The sequence below is a fragment of the Drosophila teissieri genome, chromosome 2L (assembly GCF_016746235.2).
Source record: "Drosophila teissieri strain GT53w chromosome 2L, Prin_Dtei_1.1, whole genome shotgun sequence".
Classification (NCBI taxonomy): domain Eukaryota; kingdom Metazoa; phylum Arthropoda; class Insecta; order Diptera; family Drosophilidae; genus Drosophila; species Drosophila teissieri.
In genome coordinates, this window is record NC_053029.1 from 2,484,998 (window position 1) to 2,502,577 (window position 17,580).

At 46.2% G+C, this 17,580-nt stretch overlaps 1 protein-coding gene and 2 non-coding genes across 6 annotated transcripts in view; 2 read left to right on the forward strand and 1 right to left on the reverse strand.

Annotated features, from left to right (window-relative positions):
• The window catches only part of LOC122625896 (protein decapentaplegic), a 32,748-nt gene extending 18,779 nt beyond the window's left edge, over nucleotides 1–13,969 (forward strand). The window contains exons 1-3 of one of the 4 annotated variants that reach the window (XM_043805950.1): nucleotides 4,180–4,198; nucleotides 9,025–9,948; nucleotides 11,752–13,969. In XM_043805950.1, coding sequence (XP_043661885.1) covers nucleotides 9,039–9,948; nucleotides 11,752–12,650 — 1,809 coding nt within the window. In that variant the 5' untranslated portion in view covers nucleotides 4,180–4,198; nucleotides 9,025–9,038 and the 3' untranslated portion in view covers nucleotides 12,651–13,969. Of the gene's footprint in view, nucleotides 1–4,179; nucleotides 4,199–5,146; nucleotides 6,343–8,736; nucleotides 8,874–9,024; nucleotides 9,949–11,751 lie in introns of those variants that run through there. The other 3 variants (XM_043805948.1, XM_043805949.1, XM_043805947.1) reach the window with 3 other exon arrangements.
• A 137-nt stretch (nucleotides 13,970–14,106) lies between these two features.
• Nucleotides 14,107–14,205, reverse strand: Trnay-gua. The gene is made up of 2 exons: nucleotides 14,169–14,205; nucleotides 14,107–14,142 (listed from the first exon to the last, which is right to left on the reverse strand). It is a non-coding gene; the product is annotated as a tRNA-Tyr (tRNA).
• Nucleotides 14,206–16,831: 2,626 nt separating this feature from the next.
• Trnay-gua lies at nucleotides 16,832–16,928 on the forward strand. Its single transcript has 2 exons — nucleotides 16,832–16,868; nucleotides 16,893–16,928. It is a non-coding gene; the product is annotated as a tRNA-Tyr (tRNA).
• The last annotated feature ends 652 nt before the right edge of the window (nucleotides 16,929–17,580 follow it).

Here is a 17,580-nt window from a genome sequence, read left to right on the forward strand (position 1 = left end):
CAATTCACACCCAATTAGTAATAAATTTGAATGCGCGCTGCAATTTGCCGCCATTCGGCTCAACAGTTATGGTGGCCATTAAGTTTTATCGATGGCGCTACAGCTCCCGATCCCCAACTCCCCGATCTCCCTTCGCCCAGTGCACAGATTTCAATTCGATCCCCGGATCAGGGAGCCAATTTGATTTGTGGCCCACTCGAGAGGGCTTCGAGGCATCCACCTTTGATATTCTCGCACATACCCGCTACAAAAAGATACGTGCATGCTTAACCGAACTTAATTGCAATTGACTTTTAATGCTTATGCGGGCTGCCCGCTGTGTTAATTCGAATTCAAACTGTTTCCATAAAGTGGAGCCATGTGGCTCCCTCCCCACTTCCTACTATATGGATTGCTTCACGCCGCTGACGAGTGCGAGAAGACTTCATTATCATGCACGGAGTTGTATAGCAATACAATGTCTCAGAGACCAACTACGTTAAAGTTTAAGAAAGTGTAGGAATCATAGAGAAGGTATAAAAAATAATAAGGTACAGCGCCATCAATCAAGTTAAGGTAATAGACATCAGAACATCTTTTATGAACCACCCATACTCAATTGCACTTCATTTGGAGCCATTGGCCATTGGAAATTACAATGTTCCCAGGGGAATTATTAACTGGCGCTAATAAAACGCTTCAAGGTCTCGGGTTACCATCACAAAATGCATAAATCAAGTGCCGATCCTGATGGCTAATGGCCGGCGAAGGAGGAGGCTTTGTTACCAATTTATAAACAAACAAAACGATTCCGACGACAACAAAGGCAGGCACATTGGCGGCAGCATCGAATTACCACAAGATCCCGGATCCCGGACTCCGAACCCAAAACCAAACCCAAACCCAAAGCCAAGCTAAAAAAAAAACGCAGACCGAAACCCATATCCATGCCCCGCTTCTTACAAAACGCTCAGGATCAGCTTTCACAAGATGCAACTTAGACTTTGAGTCCCCAGTTGCAGTTTACCGCCAGTTTGTCATTCATCGCCGAGCGAAACACACAATAATAACGTTTTAATTGAACAAAAGACGCTGCGGAGCATCCAGAGACAAGAATCCAGGGACCCAGTCGAGCAACAATTGATGCTCGTAGGAATTGGAATCGGATTCAGAATCGGATTGTATCGAATGGTGTTTTTGTATTTGTTATTGCAGTTTTGCGGCTGCCTCAGGAGGTTCGGTTTCTGGTTTTCCTGAAGTGACTGCGACTGTCACCTTTCCATCAAACTGAAGGCAGTGAAAGGCTCTCGACGAATGTCCACGTGCCAAGCGGCATTGTTTGGCGACTTTTGTTCCTTTTGGCTGCTTCTCGATGGTAATTGATTAGCTGGCCAGTATAAAAGATCCCCTAATGAGGTCCATTTCTTGGTTAACCACACTGTGTTTGTGTGTGTAAACAGCTGAAACACTAGAACATGTAATAATAGCAGCATAAGGACTAATTGGGGGAGGGAAGTTTTCGGGAAATAGATATCTCTATTAGGACACCCTTATCTCTATCAGTCACTATTGGGTGGAAATATCATGTGGCTATATTTCATAATTGTGGCTTAGTTAAGTAAAAGATATCTTAAAACTTACTGAAAGACTGAAGGTTTCTTAACATAAGAAGTTGTATTTGAAGGCATATTATGGAAGGAGTTCTTACAGAAAAAGGACACCTAAATGATCATAGATAGTTACTGTCTTCTAGACTTTGATTAAACTATCCCAGCTACGCCGAGGAACCCGCATTCTTGCAGTTCCCATCCACTTCGAGGACAATTAGGACTCACGCCCCCGTTGCGTGCCAGGGAAAACAGAATGCGAAAAGGGATCGGGATCGGGACGATCCTGCTGTGCCCGAGGTCCTGGCATGTGGTCAGTGGACCGCCGCCTGGTGCCCCGTCCAGGATCGGGATGAGAACCATTCCCATCCAGCACTCGAGAGTTTTTGCGCTGCGAGATGTTTTTGCCAGGCACTTGCCTTTAACAAATGACACACGAGCACTTGATAAATGAACGGCAGCTGATAATGGATTTCGTATTTGGAATTTCGAACGTCACTTGTTGGTCTCCTTTTGGTCCAGTGAAAGTAGCGCCAGGGATGGCAAGCGGCGATAAGCCGCTCAAGGACTCCGATTTCTGGTGGTCCGATAAGCAGGGCCGTGCGAAAGGTAATTAAGTGCCATTAAAGTTGAGTGGCGGAGAGCCGGCATTCCGCAGGGCCAATGTCTCTGTATCTGTATCTGTTTATCTGCCGGATGATGCAGCGGCAGAGCGAGAGAGCAGCAGAGACCAAACGAATCGAAGGAGGAGCACAGAACGACACCAACACCAACACCAACACCATTACCATCACCATCATCACCATCACCAGCACAAAGCCATCTCAAGAACGGCAGAAGAGCAGAGCACACAGAGACAGAAAGACGGACAAATCAGACAGACGATTAACATACAAAAGGATCTCCACGAACTTTGGAGCCCGCCTTCTTCGCGGCAAATGTATCTGTATCTGTTTCTGTATCTGTGTGGAGTGCTCTGGAGTTTTTCTGTGCGCCAATGGGCATGAATCACCGCCGCGGGGAGGTGGGGCATCGTGGGGTTAGGCAGCCAAAGCGGAGACTCACGGCCATATACGTTTCTAAAGAAATTAACATTCGAAGCACACTATGCTGTACAGATATTTGGAATGTAATGTTAATATATATTATTACAAATCTTTGGAACTAAACTAATATACATAGTTCGGAGCAGTAGTCCTATTAGGGAACCATAGAAATAGCTAGGAAATTCGATGCTCTGCGTAAGTAGGGAAGCACAAGAGCCGGACAGACGGCGACAAGTGAAGAAGTGGACAGGAACAAAGGCTACTTAAGCAGCCTTGGCGCCAGCTGACCATGTGTGGCGTAGTAAAGTGAAGTAAAGTACATTGAAGTATAGCCACAATGTCTGGCAATGCTCCATTTGGTCAGTCTATCGACCAGACGACGCCAACGGTCTTCAATGGAAGAGGACCAGGATCTGAGTAGGGCATAAACTGGGTTTTCTCGCAGTTGAGCTTCATTTCCGGCGGCCAAACAAAGGCACCTTATTGGACTTGCTTGAAACGCATTTTCTGGGTACTTTTCGTAAATCTTGAAACGAAACCCACAGATCTAAGGAACATATATCTTTCTGTAAGTAATTTTGTAAGAAGACAGCTTACAGAATGTTCCAGTCTCAGAATGAAAAGAAAGTTACTACCACTCCCAATCAGACTTTGTCTGCAACCTTTTGGCATTGTGTGAGTTTGTAAGCCAGCTCCACCTTCCAAACCCCATTATCCGTCGTCTTCTTGGCTGGTTCGCAGCACCTGCTCAGTTGGTAATAAGTGCAGCAGCAAAAACTGCAACAACTGCAGCAGCTACAACTGCAACAACTGCAACAACAGGCCATGCAATCCACTGCAGCAGAGCCACGTTGGCTGCGCATGCGCGGGTGTTCGGAGGCCCAAGAAGACTCGCCTTCGAGTCGAGTCGAAAGAAAGAGCCCCGAGTTACTAAACGTAGAGTCATCTCCACAAACAAACAAGTGCAACAACAAAAAGGCAGTTAAAATGCATTTAGCTGGCCGTGTGTGTGTGTGTGTATCTGTGTGCCTGAGTGCGAAAGAGCCGGCATGTGTCATTCTTATGGCTGCCACCGCTGCCCTTTTTTTTACCTCTTGCCTTCCGACCAATAAAATTATACTAATTCCTGACTTTTTGATTTCATTTTCTGTTTGTGTTGTTGCCAAGGATTTCGTTACCTAAACACACACATACACACACGCACACACAACCAGAAAGCGAGCTCTCTCGCTCGCACTTGTGCCATCCATATAGCATGGCATGTGCGGTGGATCGGTGATCATGATCGTGATCATCGTCATTATACCATCGCTGCCTGGCTGGCTGGCACATCTGAACATCAGAACATCCGAGCATCGGAACAACTGAACTTCTGAACATCTGAGCATCTGAGCATCCGAGGTCCCAGACTCCAGGAATGCGCAGACAGTTTGGTTTCGTACTTGGCTCATTGCGCTCGTGCAGCTCGACATCCCAATCCCAATCCCCGAGAGCTAGATGCTCCACTCTGCTGCCCGAAGGAAACGACTCGGCTGATTGGATACTTAATTCGCAGGAGTGTCAAATGTAAGTAGGGCGAGATTGTGGAAGCGATTTTCCAGCTATAATATAATATGTCACAAAATGGGCTTAAACGCAATATGAAACATATTGGGTTCCATTTCCAAAATATATAATAAAACTATTGTGTTCATTAGTAACAAGCTCGCTTAAAAGGCAGCACTTGTTCAGCACTTTAATCGCAAGCAAAACGCAATGCTTTTATTAAGGAAAGTGATTGTTCCCCAAAGTTCTTAAAAGCCGTTCTATAATATAGCCTTTTACTAAACTGCCAAACGTTTAGTAGATAGTGCGAAACAATAAGACTGTTTGAAGATACTTTTGAAACATTTGGGAATTGTAGGAGTTTAGAATTTAGAGTTTAACAAGCGTAAAGATTTCATTTCGCCACAAGCCGAATCCCAAAGTAACCACTTAGAGTTTTCCAAAATGCCTGCCCTGCTGAAGCCCCAAAGATTTCAAAAAGCTCAGAACGTGAGTGAGTGAGTTTCTCTCTCTAGTGAGAAAAAAAGACTCAAAAACGCAGAGAACGTCGACCAATTAATTGGTTGAGTGTGTGTGTGTGCGTGTGTGTGTGTGTGTGGTCACTCAAGAGAGCGGCGCAAAAACGAGGAAGATTTTGACGTCGCGCTGGCTGGGAATCCGAGTCCGAGTCCGAGAAACGCTAGACGAGATGCGTGATCATGATCGCGATAATGATGGAGGTGGAGATGGGGCTAAAGCCCCAACTTTCCGAGTTCTCCTCTCGCGATCGGCGCCTCGGCTCTCTCGGCTACTACGACTCTCGTGGCCCTCTCTCTCGCTCTCTCGTGGAGTGGAGCTGCCGAAGTGTGTGTCTGTGTGTGTGTGTGTGCCGATGTATCTGTAAGCGAGCCGAGTATCTGAAGTATCGGAATCAGGTGGAGGTAGACAGAAAGGCGTTAGTCGTTCAACAGCGCTGATCGAGTTTAAATCTATAGCGAAATGAGCGGCGGAAAGTGAGCCACTTGGCGTGAACCCAAAGCTTTCGAGGAAAATTCTCGGGCCCCCCAAAAAGTACAAATATCAGAAAAAGTATCGGACAGATTCGCGACGCGAAGCGTTACGATCGCCAAAAGATCTCCGTGCGGAAACAAAGAAATTGAGGCACCCAGAGATTGTTGTTGTGCGCGAGTGTGTGTCTTCAGCTGGGTGTGTGGAATGTCAACTGACGGGTTGTAAAGGGAAACCCTGAAATCCGAACGGCCAGCCAAAGCAAATAAAGCTGTGAATACGAATTAAGTACAACAAACAGATACAGATACAGATACTGAAACAGATACAGATACAGATTCGGATTCCGATTCCGATTCCGATTCGAATAGAGAAACAGATACTGGAGATGCCCCCAGAAACAATGCCATTCAATTCAACATAGTGCGTTTCGCGAGTGTCATTGGCAAAATATGTGGATTACCTGCGAACCGTCCGCCCAAGGAGCCGCCGGGTGACAGGTGTATCCCCCAGGATACCAACCCGATCCGCATCCAGATCCCGACCCCAGGGTGCCAGGGTGTCATGTGCCGCGGCATTCCGACCGCAGCCACATCAACCGACATCAACCAGGTGCGCCTCGAATGCGGCAACACTATTTTCAACAAGAACTCGATCTACTTCATCTACAATTATCGGAGGAAAACAGTAGCCGACATCCCTATCAGATATTTACACAAGCGTGATTTATTTGAAAAGCGAAACGGCCGCAGCGCCATAAACATCTGTAAATTGTGCAAATATATCCAAGTGTAACCGAAAGCCGAACGCCGAACGCCGAAAGCCGCTCGCCGCGATAACGGATCCCATTCCGATTCCGATTCCAACTTCAAATCCAAATCCGAATACAAGCCGATTCCGAGGCCCGTCATAAATTCAGTGGAAAAGTGCACGAGACAGTTGGTCGCTCCTACTTTGATTGCTTTCCTTCACCTTTACCATTACCATTACCATTATCATTACCGTTACTATTACGATTACCATTACCACACGGGCGATCCATCACACGGCTTTCGAATTAATAAGCGAACACATGTCGTATCGATATTCGACTTCGACTTGAGCGATACGGGCACCCGGAGATCCAATATCAAGCGACCAAGATACCACTCGACCATAGGAAACTTTATAAGACTGAGGTGAGTGCCGGGCCTTCGTCCACTAAGCTTATGTAAATGTGTCAAAAAAAAAGAAGAAAATATCAGAAGTGAAACAAAAGGGGCGGAGGTGAATAGCTGAACTTGTGAGAACTGCACACAAAACCCTTGCATAATGGCAGTCGTGCATTCGATATCGAGCCAAGTTCATTTGATATTGAAAATATGGTACTCGTCGATCCGAGGAATTTTCGGGTTGTTCGCCTTGTCGATGGCATGTGGCATTGCATTCAGTCGTGTCATTCGAGAGAACTCAAATTGTCCATAGGAATTGGTAATGGGATATTTGGCGAATGTTCATGTTCTCAAACTCAATTGGCTTGGCGTACTCAGCCACATATTATGAGTATATTTAAAAGAAGTCTTGTTTTTTGGCCAAAAAAAAGTATAGGGCGTGAATTCGAAAAGGAAACTTACTGAATTCAACCTGTTTCGAAACCAATTTTATGCAGCGCTTAATCAAAATATTTCCCCACGTACATCATAATCGTATTGTGTCCTGCCCATGGATCCTATTCCGAGAACTCCCCTAGCCTTTGTTGGCCAGCACAATAAAGTACCGTTCTGATACACAACTAATATTATAGATGGACCCTCTCAAAATGGTAAAAAAAAAGGGAACATAAAAAGCGGCGGCAAACACAAAACAAAAATGTCAATATCCTGGCACATAAATAACCCGGCAGAATATAGTCTTCGATTCTATTGTATCTTCTGGGTGCGTGAGTGTCCGTCCCAGTGTTTTGAGCCCAAGTTGGCGTTTATTATTAACCAATCTAATTGCTGACGTAGTGCGGCACAGATTATTTTATAGTGGCGTATAGTAGCGATGGTATGGGTGCGTTTCTGGGGTGCTGGGGTGTTGGGTAACCGGAATCAAACGTTAATCATTAACAATAAAAAATGTGTCAATTTGCGAAACATTTCGGAGTCGTTGGTGCTGCGACAAAAAGCTGAAATTTGAACTTTAGCAGGCGCTTGCGACTTTTCATGGCTCAAATTGAGTGCTGAGTGCGAGTTATAGACATGGTATCGTATCTGGTGACTTGTATCTGGTGCGCGTAGTTTCACTGAATGGGCGGCGGGCTTGGAAATTCCGCATAGCGCCTGGCATTCATCGCTCGGATGTCTAGGGGAAACCCCCGTTTGTCCCATATATCGCCGGCCATCGGGCAGGTAGTAAAGAACCTATTAATGCTGCTAAACTCTGGCTGGCTGGAAACTGGGAAACTGGGAAATTGAGACTGAGACTGAAACCACACGCAACCACAACCCACGGAACTTGGAATTCTGGGAACATATTAAAAACAAACAACAAATTATGAACAAATCATAAACGTATTTATGAAATTCAATTTCATTCACCCTTTCCCTCCACCGATCGATCCCCTCTAATTTCAACCAATTTCAACCAATTTCCCTCGATCCGCCTTATCGCAGGCCCAAGATCTTGTGCACCCCCCAGCGTGTGCCATCTTTCCATCCAAATTCCAATTTAACCATTTTCGAAAGATCCCTTTGCGCTTAAGCGCCCTGTCATATAACAAATTTTTTTTAGTACAAGATAAGATGGTAATCTTTATGTGAAAAACAACATGTAATTTGTTCTAGGTGTGTGCGTGTGCGTACGGCGTACCTTTCTCAAACGCATCTTGAGATAAAATCTGGGAAATTTATAGCCTATAACCAAAATATATAGAATACTTCTAATAATTTTCATAAATTTTCCAGATAAGTTTGGCTCTCGGGGTTTTTTTTGAGCATTGCCGCCTGTTTGTAAATCAAAGCGCTATAGCGAGCGCGATAAGTGGAAAATATGACGATCGAAGCTACTCTAATAACTGAAAAATCCATCGGGGAGATGGGGGGTGGGGGTGCGGTATTGAAGTTTGGGGTTTGGTATGGGGCTATATTGAATTTCTATTCGTAGACACAAAACGATAAAGCTGGTCCCAAAAGATCGTGTGTCAGTGCAAAAGGTGCAATGTCCGCCTGCGATTGCAACACTTGCCGAAGAGCAAGTGAGCAAGTGAGAGGGGTGGCCAGCTAGAGCGAGAGGGGAGAGCTTCAGGAGGAGGAGGAGGAGGAGGAGAGCCACCATTTTTTAGTTGCACCTTTCACCCCGAAGGGCGGCCAGCCGTGGTCGTAAAACTTTGGCCAGGCGCTCTCTGGTCTGGTCGGTTTCTGGTCGCTCCGCTCTCTTGTTCCCTCAAATGGGCCAAAAGGAGGCGACGTCGCTGCCGCGGTCGCTGCTCTGCCGCTGCTCTGCCGCTGCCGCAGCTACCGCCGCTGCAGACGTCGCTTACCTGCCGAAGAAGAAGAGCAGCGTTCAGTCGCGCAGCGCACGTCGTCCAACGCACACACGCTCAGAGACACACCGACACGCACACAGACACACAGATACGTTGAGTCGCCGCCGCCGCGAAAGATACCAGATACTATCATCTGTCAGATACGAAATACGAAGAGTTGGGCCCTATAGTCGTCCCGCTTGCACCCATGGCCGCCTGAGTGTGAGTGCAAGAGCGGATTGGATTGAGTGGAATACGAATGCGATTCCATTCCGGTCCACATCCGAACAACCCACATCCGAATCCTATCCGAAGCCACCTAACCCTTGCCGACCAGCGCTTAACCCATGTCTTCGTCTTTGTCTCGTTTCAGAGTTGCAAGCGACCATGCGCGCATGGCTTCTACTCCTCGCAGTGCTGGCGACTTTTCAAACGATTGTTCGAGTTGCTAGCACCGAGGATATATCCCAGAGATTCATCGCCGCCATAGCGCCCGTTGCCGCTCAGATTCCGCTAGAATCAGAATCAGAATCCAAATCAGAATCAGAATCAGGATCAGGATCAGGACAATCTGGATCTAGATCGGGAGGAGCTTCGACCAGCACAGCATTAGCAAAAGCATTTAATCCATTCAGCGAGCCCGCCTCGTTCAGTGATAGTGATAAAAGCCATCGGAGTAAAACAAAAAACAAAAACAAAAAACCTAGCAAAAGTGACGCGAACCGACAGTTCAACGAAGTGCATAAACCAAGAACAGACCAATTAGAAAATTCCAAAAATAAGTCTAAACAATTAGTTAATAAACCCAACCACAACAACCATAACAACCACAACAAAATGGCTGTCAAGGAGCAGAGGAGCCACAAGAAGAGCCAGCACCAGCACCACCATCGCAGCCACCAGCCAAAGCAGGCCAGTGCATACACAGAATCTCATCAATCCTCGCCGATTGAATCCATCTTCGTGGAGGAGCCAACGCTGGTGGCCTCCATCAACGTGCCCGCCAACGCCCAGGCCATCATCGCCGAGCAGGGCCCGTCCACCTACAGCAACGAGGAGCTCATCAAGGACAAGCTCAAGCCAGATCCCTCCACTCTAGTCGAGATCGAGAAGAGCCTGCTCTCGCTGTTCAAAATGAAGCGGCCGCCCAAGATCGATCGCTCCAAGATCATCATCCCCGAGCCGATGAAGCGGCTCTACGCCGAGATCATGGGCCACGAGCTCGACTCGGTCAACATCCCCAAGCCGGGACTGCTGACCAAGTCGGCCAACACCGTGCGAAGTTTTACACACAAAGGTGAGTCTGCTTTTCAAATATTTAAAACCACTCAGATGTGGAATCTAGAACTTATCATGGGCTAGTAAACCGGAAGCGGATATAATCGTTTGGAATATTATTAGAATATGTTCTTCAAGATCTTAGATATTTGCAAATCCCTTTCGGATTATTAGGCAATTAAAACTAATGCAATGATCTCAAACCACCATAGTCAAATGGCTGTGCTTTGTTATGGGCAACTTTCGAATACATTTAAATCTAATCAAACCTTTTTAGATTGATATTGGCTTTGGCATAATTTCCATTTTTATTGATTTCATATACTGGTTTATCTAGATCGCTGGGCACATCTTAGGATTCCCAATAGAAGAGTTCAAAATCAAAACTAGCGAATTTTATAAGGAAATATATACAGCGAAAATCAGAGTAACTTGCCCCTTTTATTGGAACATACAAGTAATCCAATCCGTTTTCAATTACTTCCTATACCTGCATTTTCCACCTGCCAGCCGCCTAGATTTCTGTGCACTGCGAAAGGATTCGATCTGTATTACCCGTAATTTATATTCCCACTCATCGCAACGCGTACTTTCCGCTACCAAAATGCGAATGAAGAGCCAGCCGGATTTTCCCTGAAATTCTATTTCATCTAAGCGATTTGCATACCTGCCTAAATACTAGATCCTTCCCGATCCCGATCCATCGATCCCATTGCCCTATCATTCACGCAAGCGCTGTGAAATCACGCGGAAATTCCACGGCTTTCCCAAATGAACAGCTAAAAGGACACGAGAGTCCTTTTACCTGCTCTGCCGCGACGACAGCTCGGCAGTGACCTTGAAAATTTTCGTTGGAATTACACCAGGACCGTTTAGCGCATGCGCTAAATGGCTTTTATATTGTATTTGTAGGAATAACAATAATTATTAAAGCGTATTTCGCATTATTTTCCGCAGGATTATAGGGTCGAACAATAAAGCAGTTAGGAGCAGGTAACCAAGCCGCACAAACCAAGTGTCTAAAGCCAAGTGTCTAAGCCGAGTCGAGTTTGTCTTGGTTACGGCTCAGTTCTGGCCACGTCTTTAGGCTGTGGCATCTGTGCCGTTTGTTGGTTTCTGGTTTTCGGACTCGGGGACTCGGACTCGAACTCGGATCCCAACCCTCCGGTTGATTCCCGCTTTCCCAAAAGAATTTACGACTCGCTTTGCTCTTTGTGCAAGGTACTTGAAAACGGCAGCGGCGGCGGCGTCGATTCAAATTAAGATTTTTCGGCAAGCGTGCAGAGTTTGCACCTTGCCTCACACATATATATACATACCTATATACGAGTATATATGTATGTAGATAGATCCGAAAAGGTAGGCCGGTGTGGGCCAGGGTCTTTAGCACAGGCGCCAGTCGTAAAAAGGCGGCTGGACAACTGGAACGTGCGATTTTCGACCTACCTTCTTCGTCCTAGAGTAGTGGGTGTATTTAAGCAGGGGGTACTTACTTACTGGTCCAGGAATCCAGGTAGATGGACTACGCTGCCCGAAGGTGTGTCTAATCATCTGCACGGAGATCCGAGTCCGCGCTATATCCCCACAGATAGAGGCTCATGCACTTGATCCTGCGGATTGTCCGCTTTTATTCGCTGATTCCGATTTCAGGTGGATAAACTAGACAGCTGGAAGTGGTCGCTTTTTTAAAAACTCTAATAAAAAGTTGGGGTAAAACATAGGTTGCCCATTTTAAAGATAGTTAGATAGATAGGTATTTAGTTGATTAAACTTTAGTTACCTAAACTCACCCGCCATTTCCTTCTTTTCCGTGCACTTGCAGATAGTAAAATCGACGATCGATTTCCGCACCACCACCGGTTTCGGCTGCACTTCGACGTGAAGAGCATTCCCGCCGACGAGAAGCTGAAGGCCGCGGAGCTGCAGCTCACCCGGGACGCACTCAGTCCGCAGGTGGTGGCCAGCAGATCGTCGGCCAATCGGACGCGCTACCAGGTGCTCGTCTACGACATCACGCGCGTCGGGGTGCGTGGCCAGCGGGAGCCGAGCTATCTGCTGCTGGACACCAAGACGGTCCGGCTGAACAGCACGGACACGGTGAGCCTCGATGTCCAGCCGGCCGTGGACCGGTGGCTGGCGAGTCCGCAGCGCAACTACGGCCTGCTGGTGGAGGTGCGGACGGTCCGCTCCCTGAAGCCGGCCCCACACCACCACGTACGCCTGCGCCGCAGCGCGGACGAGGCGCACGAGCGGTGGCAGCACAAGCAGCCGCTCCTGTTCACCTACACGGACGACGGGCGGCACAAGGCGCGCTCCATCCGGGACGTGTCCGGCGGAGAGGGCGGCGGCAAGGGCGGCCGGAACAAGCGGCAGCCAAGGCGGCCGACGCGGCGCAAGAACCACGATGACACCTGCCGGCGGCACTCGCTGTACGTGGACTTCTCGGATGTGGGATGGGACGACTGGATTGTGGCGCCGCTGGGCTACGATGCGTACTACTGCCACGGGAAGTGCCCCTTCCCGCTGGCCGACCACTTCAACTCGACCAACCACGCCGTGGTGCAGACGCTGGTCAACAACATGAATCCCGGCAAGGTGCCGAAGGCGTGCTGCGTGCCCACGCAACTGGACAGCGTGGCCATGCTCTATCTCAACGACCAAAGTACGGTGGTGCTGAAGAACTACCAGGAGATGACCGTGGTGGGCTGTGGCTGTCGATAGATTCGCACCACCATCGCACCAGACCATCCATCATCCACTTTCCGGAGTGGATGCGATGGTAAATCGCGAGCGAGAGAGCATCAAATGCTGTTTGGTTCCAAGCCGTCAATGCTTTAAACACAACGCAAACAAAATGGACTGAATATTTGAATTTTAAGTGTAAATCGTTAGACTTTAGCCGTATCGAGTAACGAGCAACAGGCGGCAGCCACGCCCACGCCCACGCCCACGCCCACGCCCACGCCCACATCCACGTCCCCACCAAAAACCGCCCGCCCACCTTGGAGCCTCTGTCGATTTCCCCAGCCAGGCTGGCGAAAAGTCCCAGATCAGAGTGCAGATTTGAGAGCGCAGAGTCCACTGTATATAGCCGCCATGCCACAGATAGTCCCCAACACAGATAGTCCCCGCCCATCCGCCAGATACTTCAGATATTAGATACTTTCGTATCTGTGTGAAGCTGTGTGAGCCGCTGCTGCTGCTGAAGAAGAAGAAGTTAGGGGAGAATTAGAGGAGTATGCTTAGGAGTAAGAGCGACCAATTGAACAAATTGTATAAAAATGCTAATATATACATATATATATTAAATGAACCCTATCGATGCGAACTGGTATCTTTGTATGTACATGTTTGTGGAAAGGAGACCTATTCTACTAGCCGTTTTTGTTAATAATTTTATAAAGCAATAGCAATCCACTTGTAAATTAAACTAGCGCGAGCATAACCGAATAATGACTTGAAATTACTTAGGAACTATCATCCTAAACACATAGTTGTAGAAAACCAGAACCAGAAAAACAAACAGATATTGCATATGTAACTCTCTTGTATATGTACTAAACACCTATATACTTTATATGCGATTCACACTCACGATTCACTCACCCATAAGCAAACACACAACCACACACACACAACCACACGCACACACATATCGACGAAAGGGTATTGAAACTTCGTTGCGCATTCAAGTAAACGTAACTGTATAAACAAAACGTATGCCCTATAAATATATGAATAACTATCTACATCGTTATGCGTTCTAAGCTAAGCTCGAATAAATCCGTAAACGTTAATTAATCTAGAAACGTAAGACCTAACGCTTAAGCTCAGCATGTTGGATAAATTAATAGAAACGAAAGAAAAGAAAAGAGAAAAACCCACAAAAAGAAAAGCCGATGAATGGAAAATATCGATTCGTGCCTGATGTTGCAGTGCACGATTTGCATATGCAGTTTGTCGTATAAACATTATTATTTTATTTATTTAAAACAAATCGTATTTTCGAGGACGACGATGATGATGATGATGATGCAGGAGCGAGGATGAAAAGAAAGATGAAAAATATAAAAGAAAACAATTTATTAAAAAAAATATCCCATGTTCTTTATTTACTACGGTTTACAGGTGAGGGATACACAGTAAGGTATGGTATCAATATTGTGTCAAAAAGTTATCCTTCGAGCCGGATTTGAACCAGCGACCTATGGATGCCTGCTGGAATCGATCTGAACACTTCTACAGTCCACCGCTCTACCAACTGAGCTATCGAAGGTGATAGCGGCTCAGGTGTCAATTTAAAATTTCGCCAGCTTATCAAAATTAGTTCAAGTACTTGGCGAAAAAAGCAAAATTCAAGTGAAACAATGGCGAAAAGCTTATCGCAGCATTAAAACGCAGCAACAACACCGTCACAGGTATACCCCAATACGTGTTGATAAGAGCAGCAAGTGGCAAGCGCTTCGTTTTGTAGATTAACTGAACTAAACAAAAAAACTAAATAAAAAGCAAAGCATTTATTTGCTAACAAGATCGGTGGAAAACCAGCTGTGAAACCAGAGCTCAACGGGTAATTTGTTAATTAAATGAGCCACTTCGAAACGGGCGATAACGATCTGCATGCATATCAACTTTCCTGGGACTGTCTAAAACGTAACAAATTGCTGGCAAATGAAGTGATAGCAATCTGGAATAACTATTGAAACAGCTGAATGAACTTTGATGCTGATAAGGGCGGGTAATAAATATTAATTATGCTAGATTTCAGGTCAAAAACAAATGTGTACCGTGTGTAGATTGTAGATTTCTTGGATCAATGTCAAGTGAATGAAATTGCACCAAAGCTTCACTTCCTCTCTATTCTCTTTATTTATAAATATGTGCAGTAATTCTAGCTCAATTTAATGTGTACGTGTAGTAAAACAAAAGTGTAGTTTCAGCGATTTTTGAAACTCGCAGCTTAGCAAATACTGATTAGCGTGGGGATTGCCTGCATTTAACCTCAGTCTATTAATAGCGCAGTCGATTAAATTCCATTACAAAACTTAATGAAATGAAAATCAAGAGCATGCTGCAATTCCGTCGCAGGAAGGTTGGATGAGTCATTCGGGATGTTGTCTGGTTTTATCGGAAGAGTAAATTAATTTACCCATTCCAAGGGGCACAGTGAGTTTTTCGGCCGCAATTAAATGACTCATCAGGCGGCCGAAAACGAGGATCTCGGCATTTCTCTCGTTCGACTTGCCACACACACAAGTCGATAGAAGATAAAGTCCACTCGGGGGTCTAACGCCTTGCCAAAAACAGTCCTTTGGTTTTCCCAGGAACTTGGCAATTTTTCGTAGTCCATGCCAGATCTGTTGTAGCGATAGGACAACGCCCACATATTGAGATTGGGACTGGAGTTGGGAAAATTCATTCAATCATAGCGGGAAATTGATACCAAGATCAAGAGCCCGCACCGCCCCATCGCCCATTTCAGATCGAAGACGGTTGATAAGCAAAAATGGGTAGAAATTCTAAAAGGTAGATAGTCATTCTTAAAAATTATGAACATTTGTTGTAACATACCTGAGCAAATTACGAATAACTAACCCAGCGACTGACCCCTCGCCGCGGGAATCATTTTTCCTTATCTAACAAGACGTTTTGAGCAATCGATCCACTCACACACACACACTTACACACACCCTCAGCCCCGAAACCTTACTCAATGGATCACACACAAGTCGCCGCTCATGGCGCTTAGCCGTCCCGCTTTGCCGCTTTCCCGCTTTCCCTGTCCCGCTCACCTGTCCCTCATCTCCAGCTCCATCTCCATCGTGGCTGTGGCCTCAGCTGCCCCTCATCCCAGCAGCCCTGCATCTGTGTGTTTTCCTCGGTAATTATCCGTAAGCTGTCAGTTTTTTCGCTCCGCTTCCTCTGATGCACTTCTTGGCCAACCTTTTTGACCATCGTAAGTGAGCATTAGAGATGGCACACGCAACGTTCGTAGGGTTAATAAAAATAGTATACATTTTGATTCAATAATTTTAGAAACTAGTTAGGAGATTGTTCAGAAAATATATACAAGTACCTTTAATATAACATTTTCATATACCTTGAAGGAACTTATGGCTCTTCAGAAAATATATACTGGAATATTTACAATTATCTTTTATACAACAGTTTCATATTCCTTGAAGGAACTTATGCTTCTGGCACGCTGCCATCCCTAAATGATACTCTTGTATAGATAAGCCGATATTGGTCGGATGCCCGTTTTTGGTTCTCGATTTTTATGACTTGCCGCATTTTTGGCATCCTAATTGGTTTGTTAAGTATTTCCCAGCTCTTGCCTTTCGGGCCGTCAAAAATTGCCCTCTGGCTTGCTCGGCGTTATCGGGAACACACTTTGTCCGAGTGCTGCCGCTGAGATACTACGTGGTTATGTGTCCTAGGCCCCCGGGCGAGCTCGAGTTCCCTGGACCTCTGGGCCACTTGCCTGATAAGACGGATCGTGTCTTCTGCGCGCCTGTGGCATGATTCACTTGGTCCGGTTCCCGAATCTTCGGGCCACAGGCGATGCTGCTAGATGGAACTTGGTTCCCCGGGGAGATGACTCACGGCCGGCGTTTACTAGGTGGCCACGTTAATTGTCGCCCCCGATGAGCACTGTCTGTGTTTACACACCCGGCGCCCTTCTTTCATCTGGCCGAAAAATGAAAACAATAACAACAAGAAATCCGAAAACAATCGGCTTGCGTTCGATATTCACTGCTGGCTCTGCATAAAGCGAAGCTCATTTCCCCCCAAATCACCGCCACGCCGTCGAAATACCGCCACTTAAATTTGTCTCAGCTGATAAGTTGTCGTTCACTCGCGTTGTTTATGAACTCGTTTTGCAGCGAGCCATATATAGACCTTCGATAGCTCAGTTGGTAGAGCGGTGGACTGTAGATTGGCATTGCGACGAGTGTAGACATCCATAGGTCGCTGGTTCAAATCCGGCTCGAAGGATCGGAGTCTTTTTTTTTCACTAGCCTGGGAATGTTGCAGTATATTGCAATTCTGGAAATACAGTTTTGAGTAGCTGTTACCTGTTAGTAGAGCAAACTTTCCATTTTTAAAACACTTCTTCAGTTGACAAAAGAATGCCATCAATTTAAAACCAAAAAACCTTTATAGACCGATACATCAAGCATTCATTCTTCTAAAAAGACAGCCTCACAAGGCCAGAATGGTTTCGAAAACAGCAGTCTGATAAATCTGAGCCAGATCATAATGGAGAGCACAAATTGTAACAAAAATTACAGGCCTCAATTTGCATTTGTCCTTTCACAAAGGACCATCGAGCCACAAAAGCCATCGAGCTGAGAGCCAGAATAATAACAACTGGCAGCCAAAACGGCAACAAAGACCAGCATCACATCAGCATAAAAGTCGAGACTTTTCGACTCACAATCGCTGAATCGAATGGCTGCCAACGTCCTGCCGCTTTGGCTGCCGTTTTCTCCAGATTCTCCTCCGCCCAAAAAAACAGATGCTATCAATACATCATTTGCCTTTGTGCGGCTGTCACAAATTCATTCACCTGTTCTCGGGCCACGACTTCATCATCAGAAGCCGGAGCAGCCGGGCATCCAGACAATTATACTGCGTTGATCTCCAA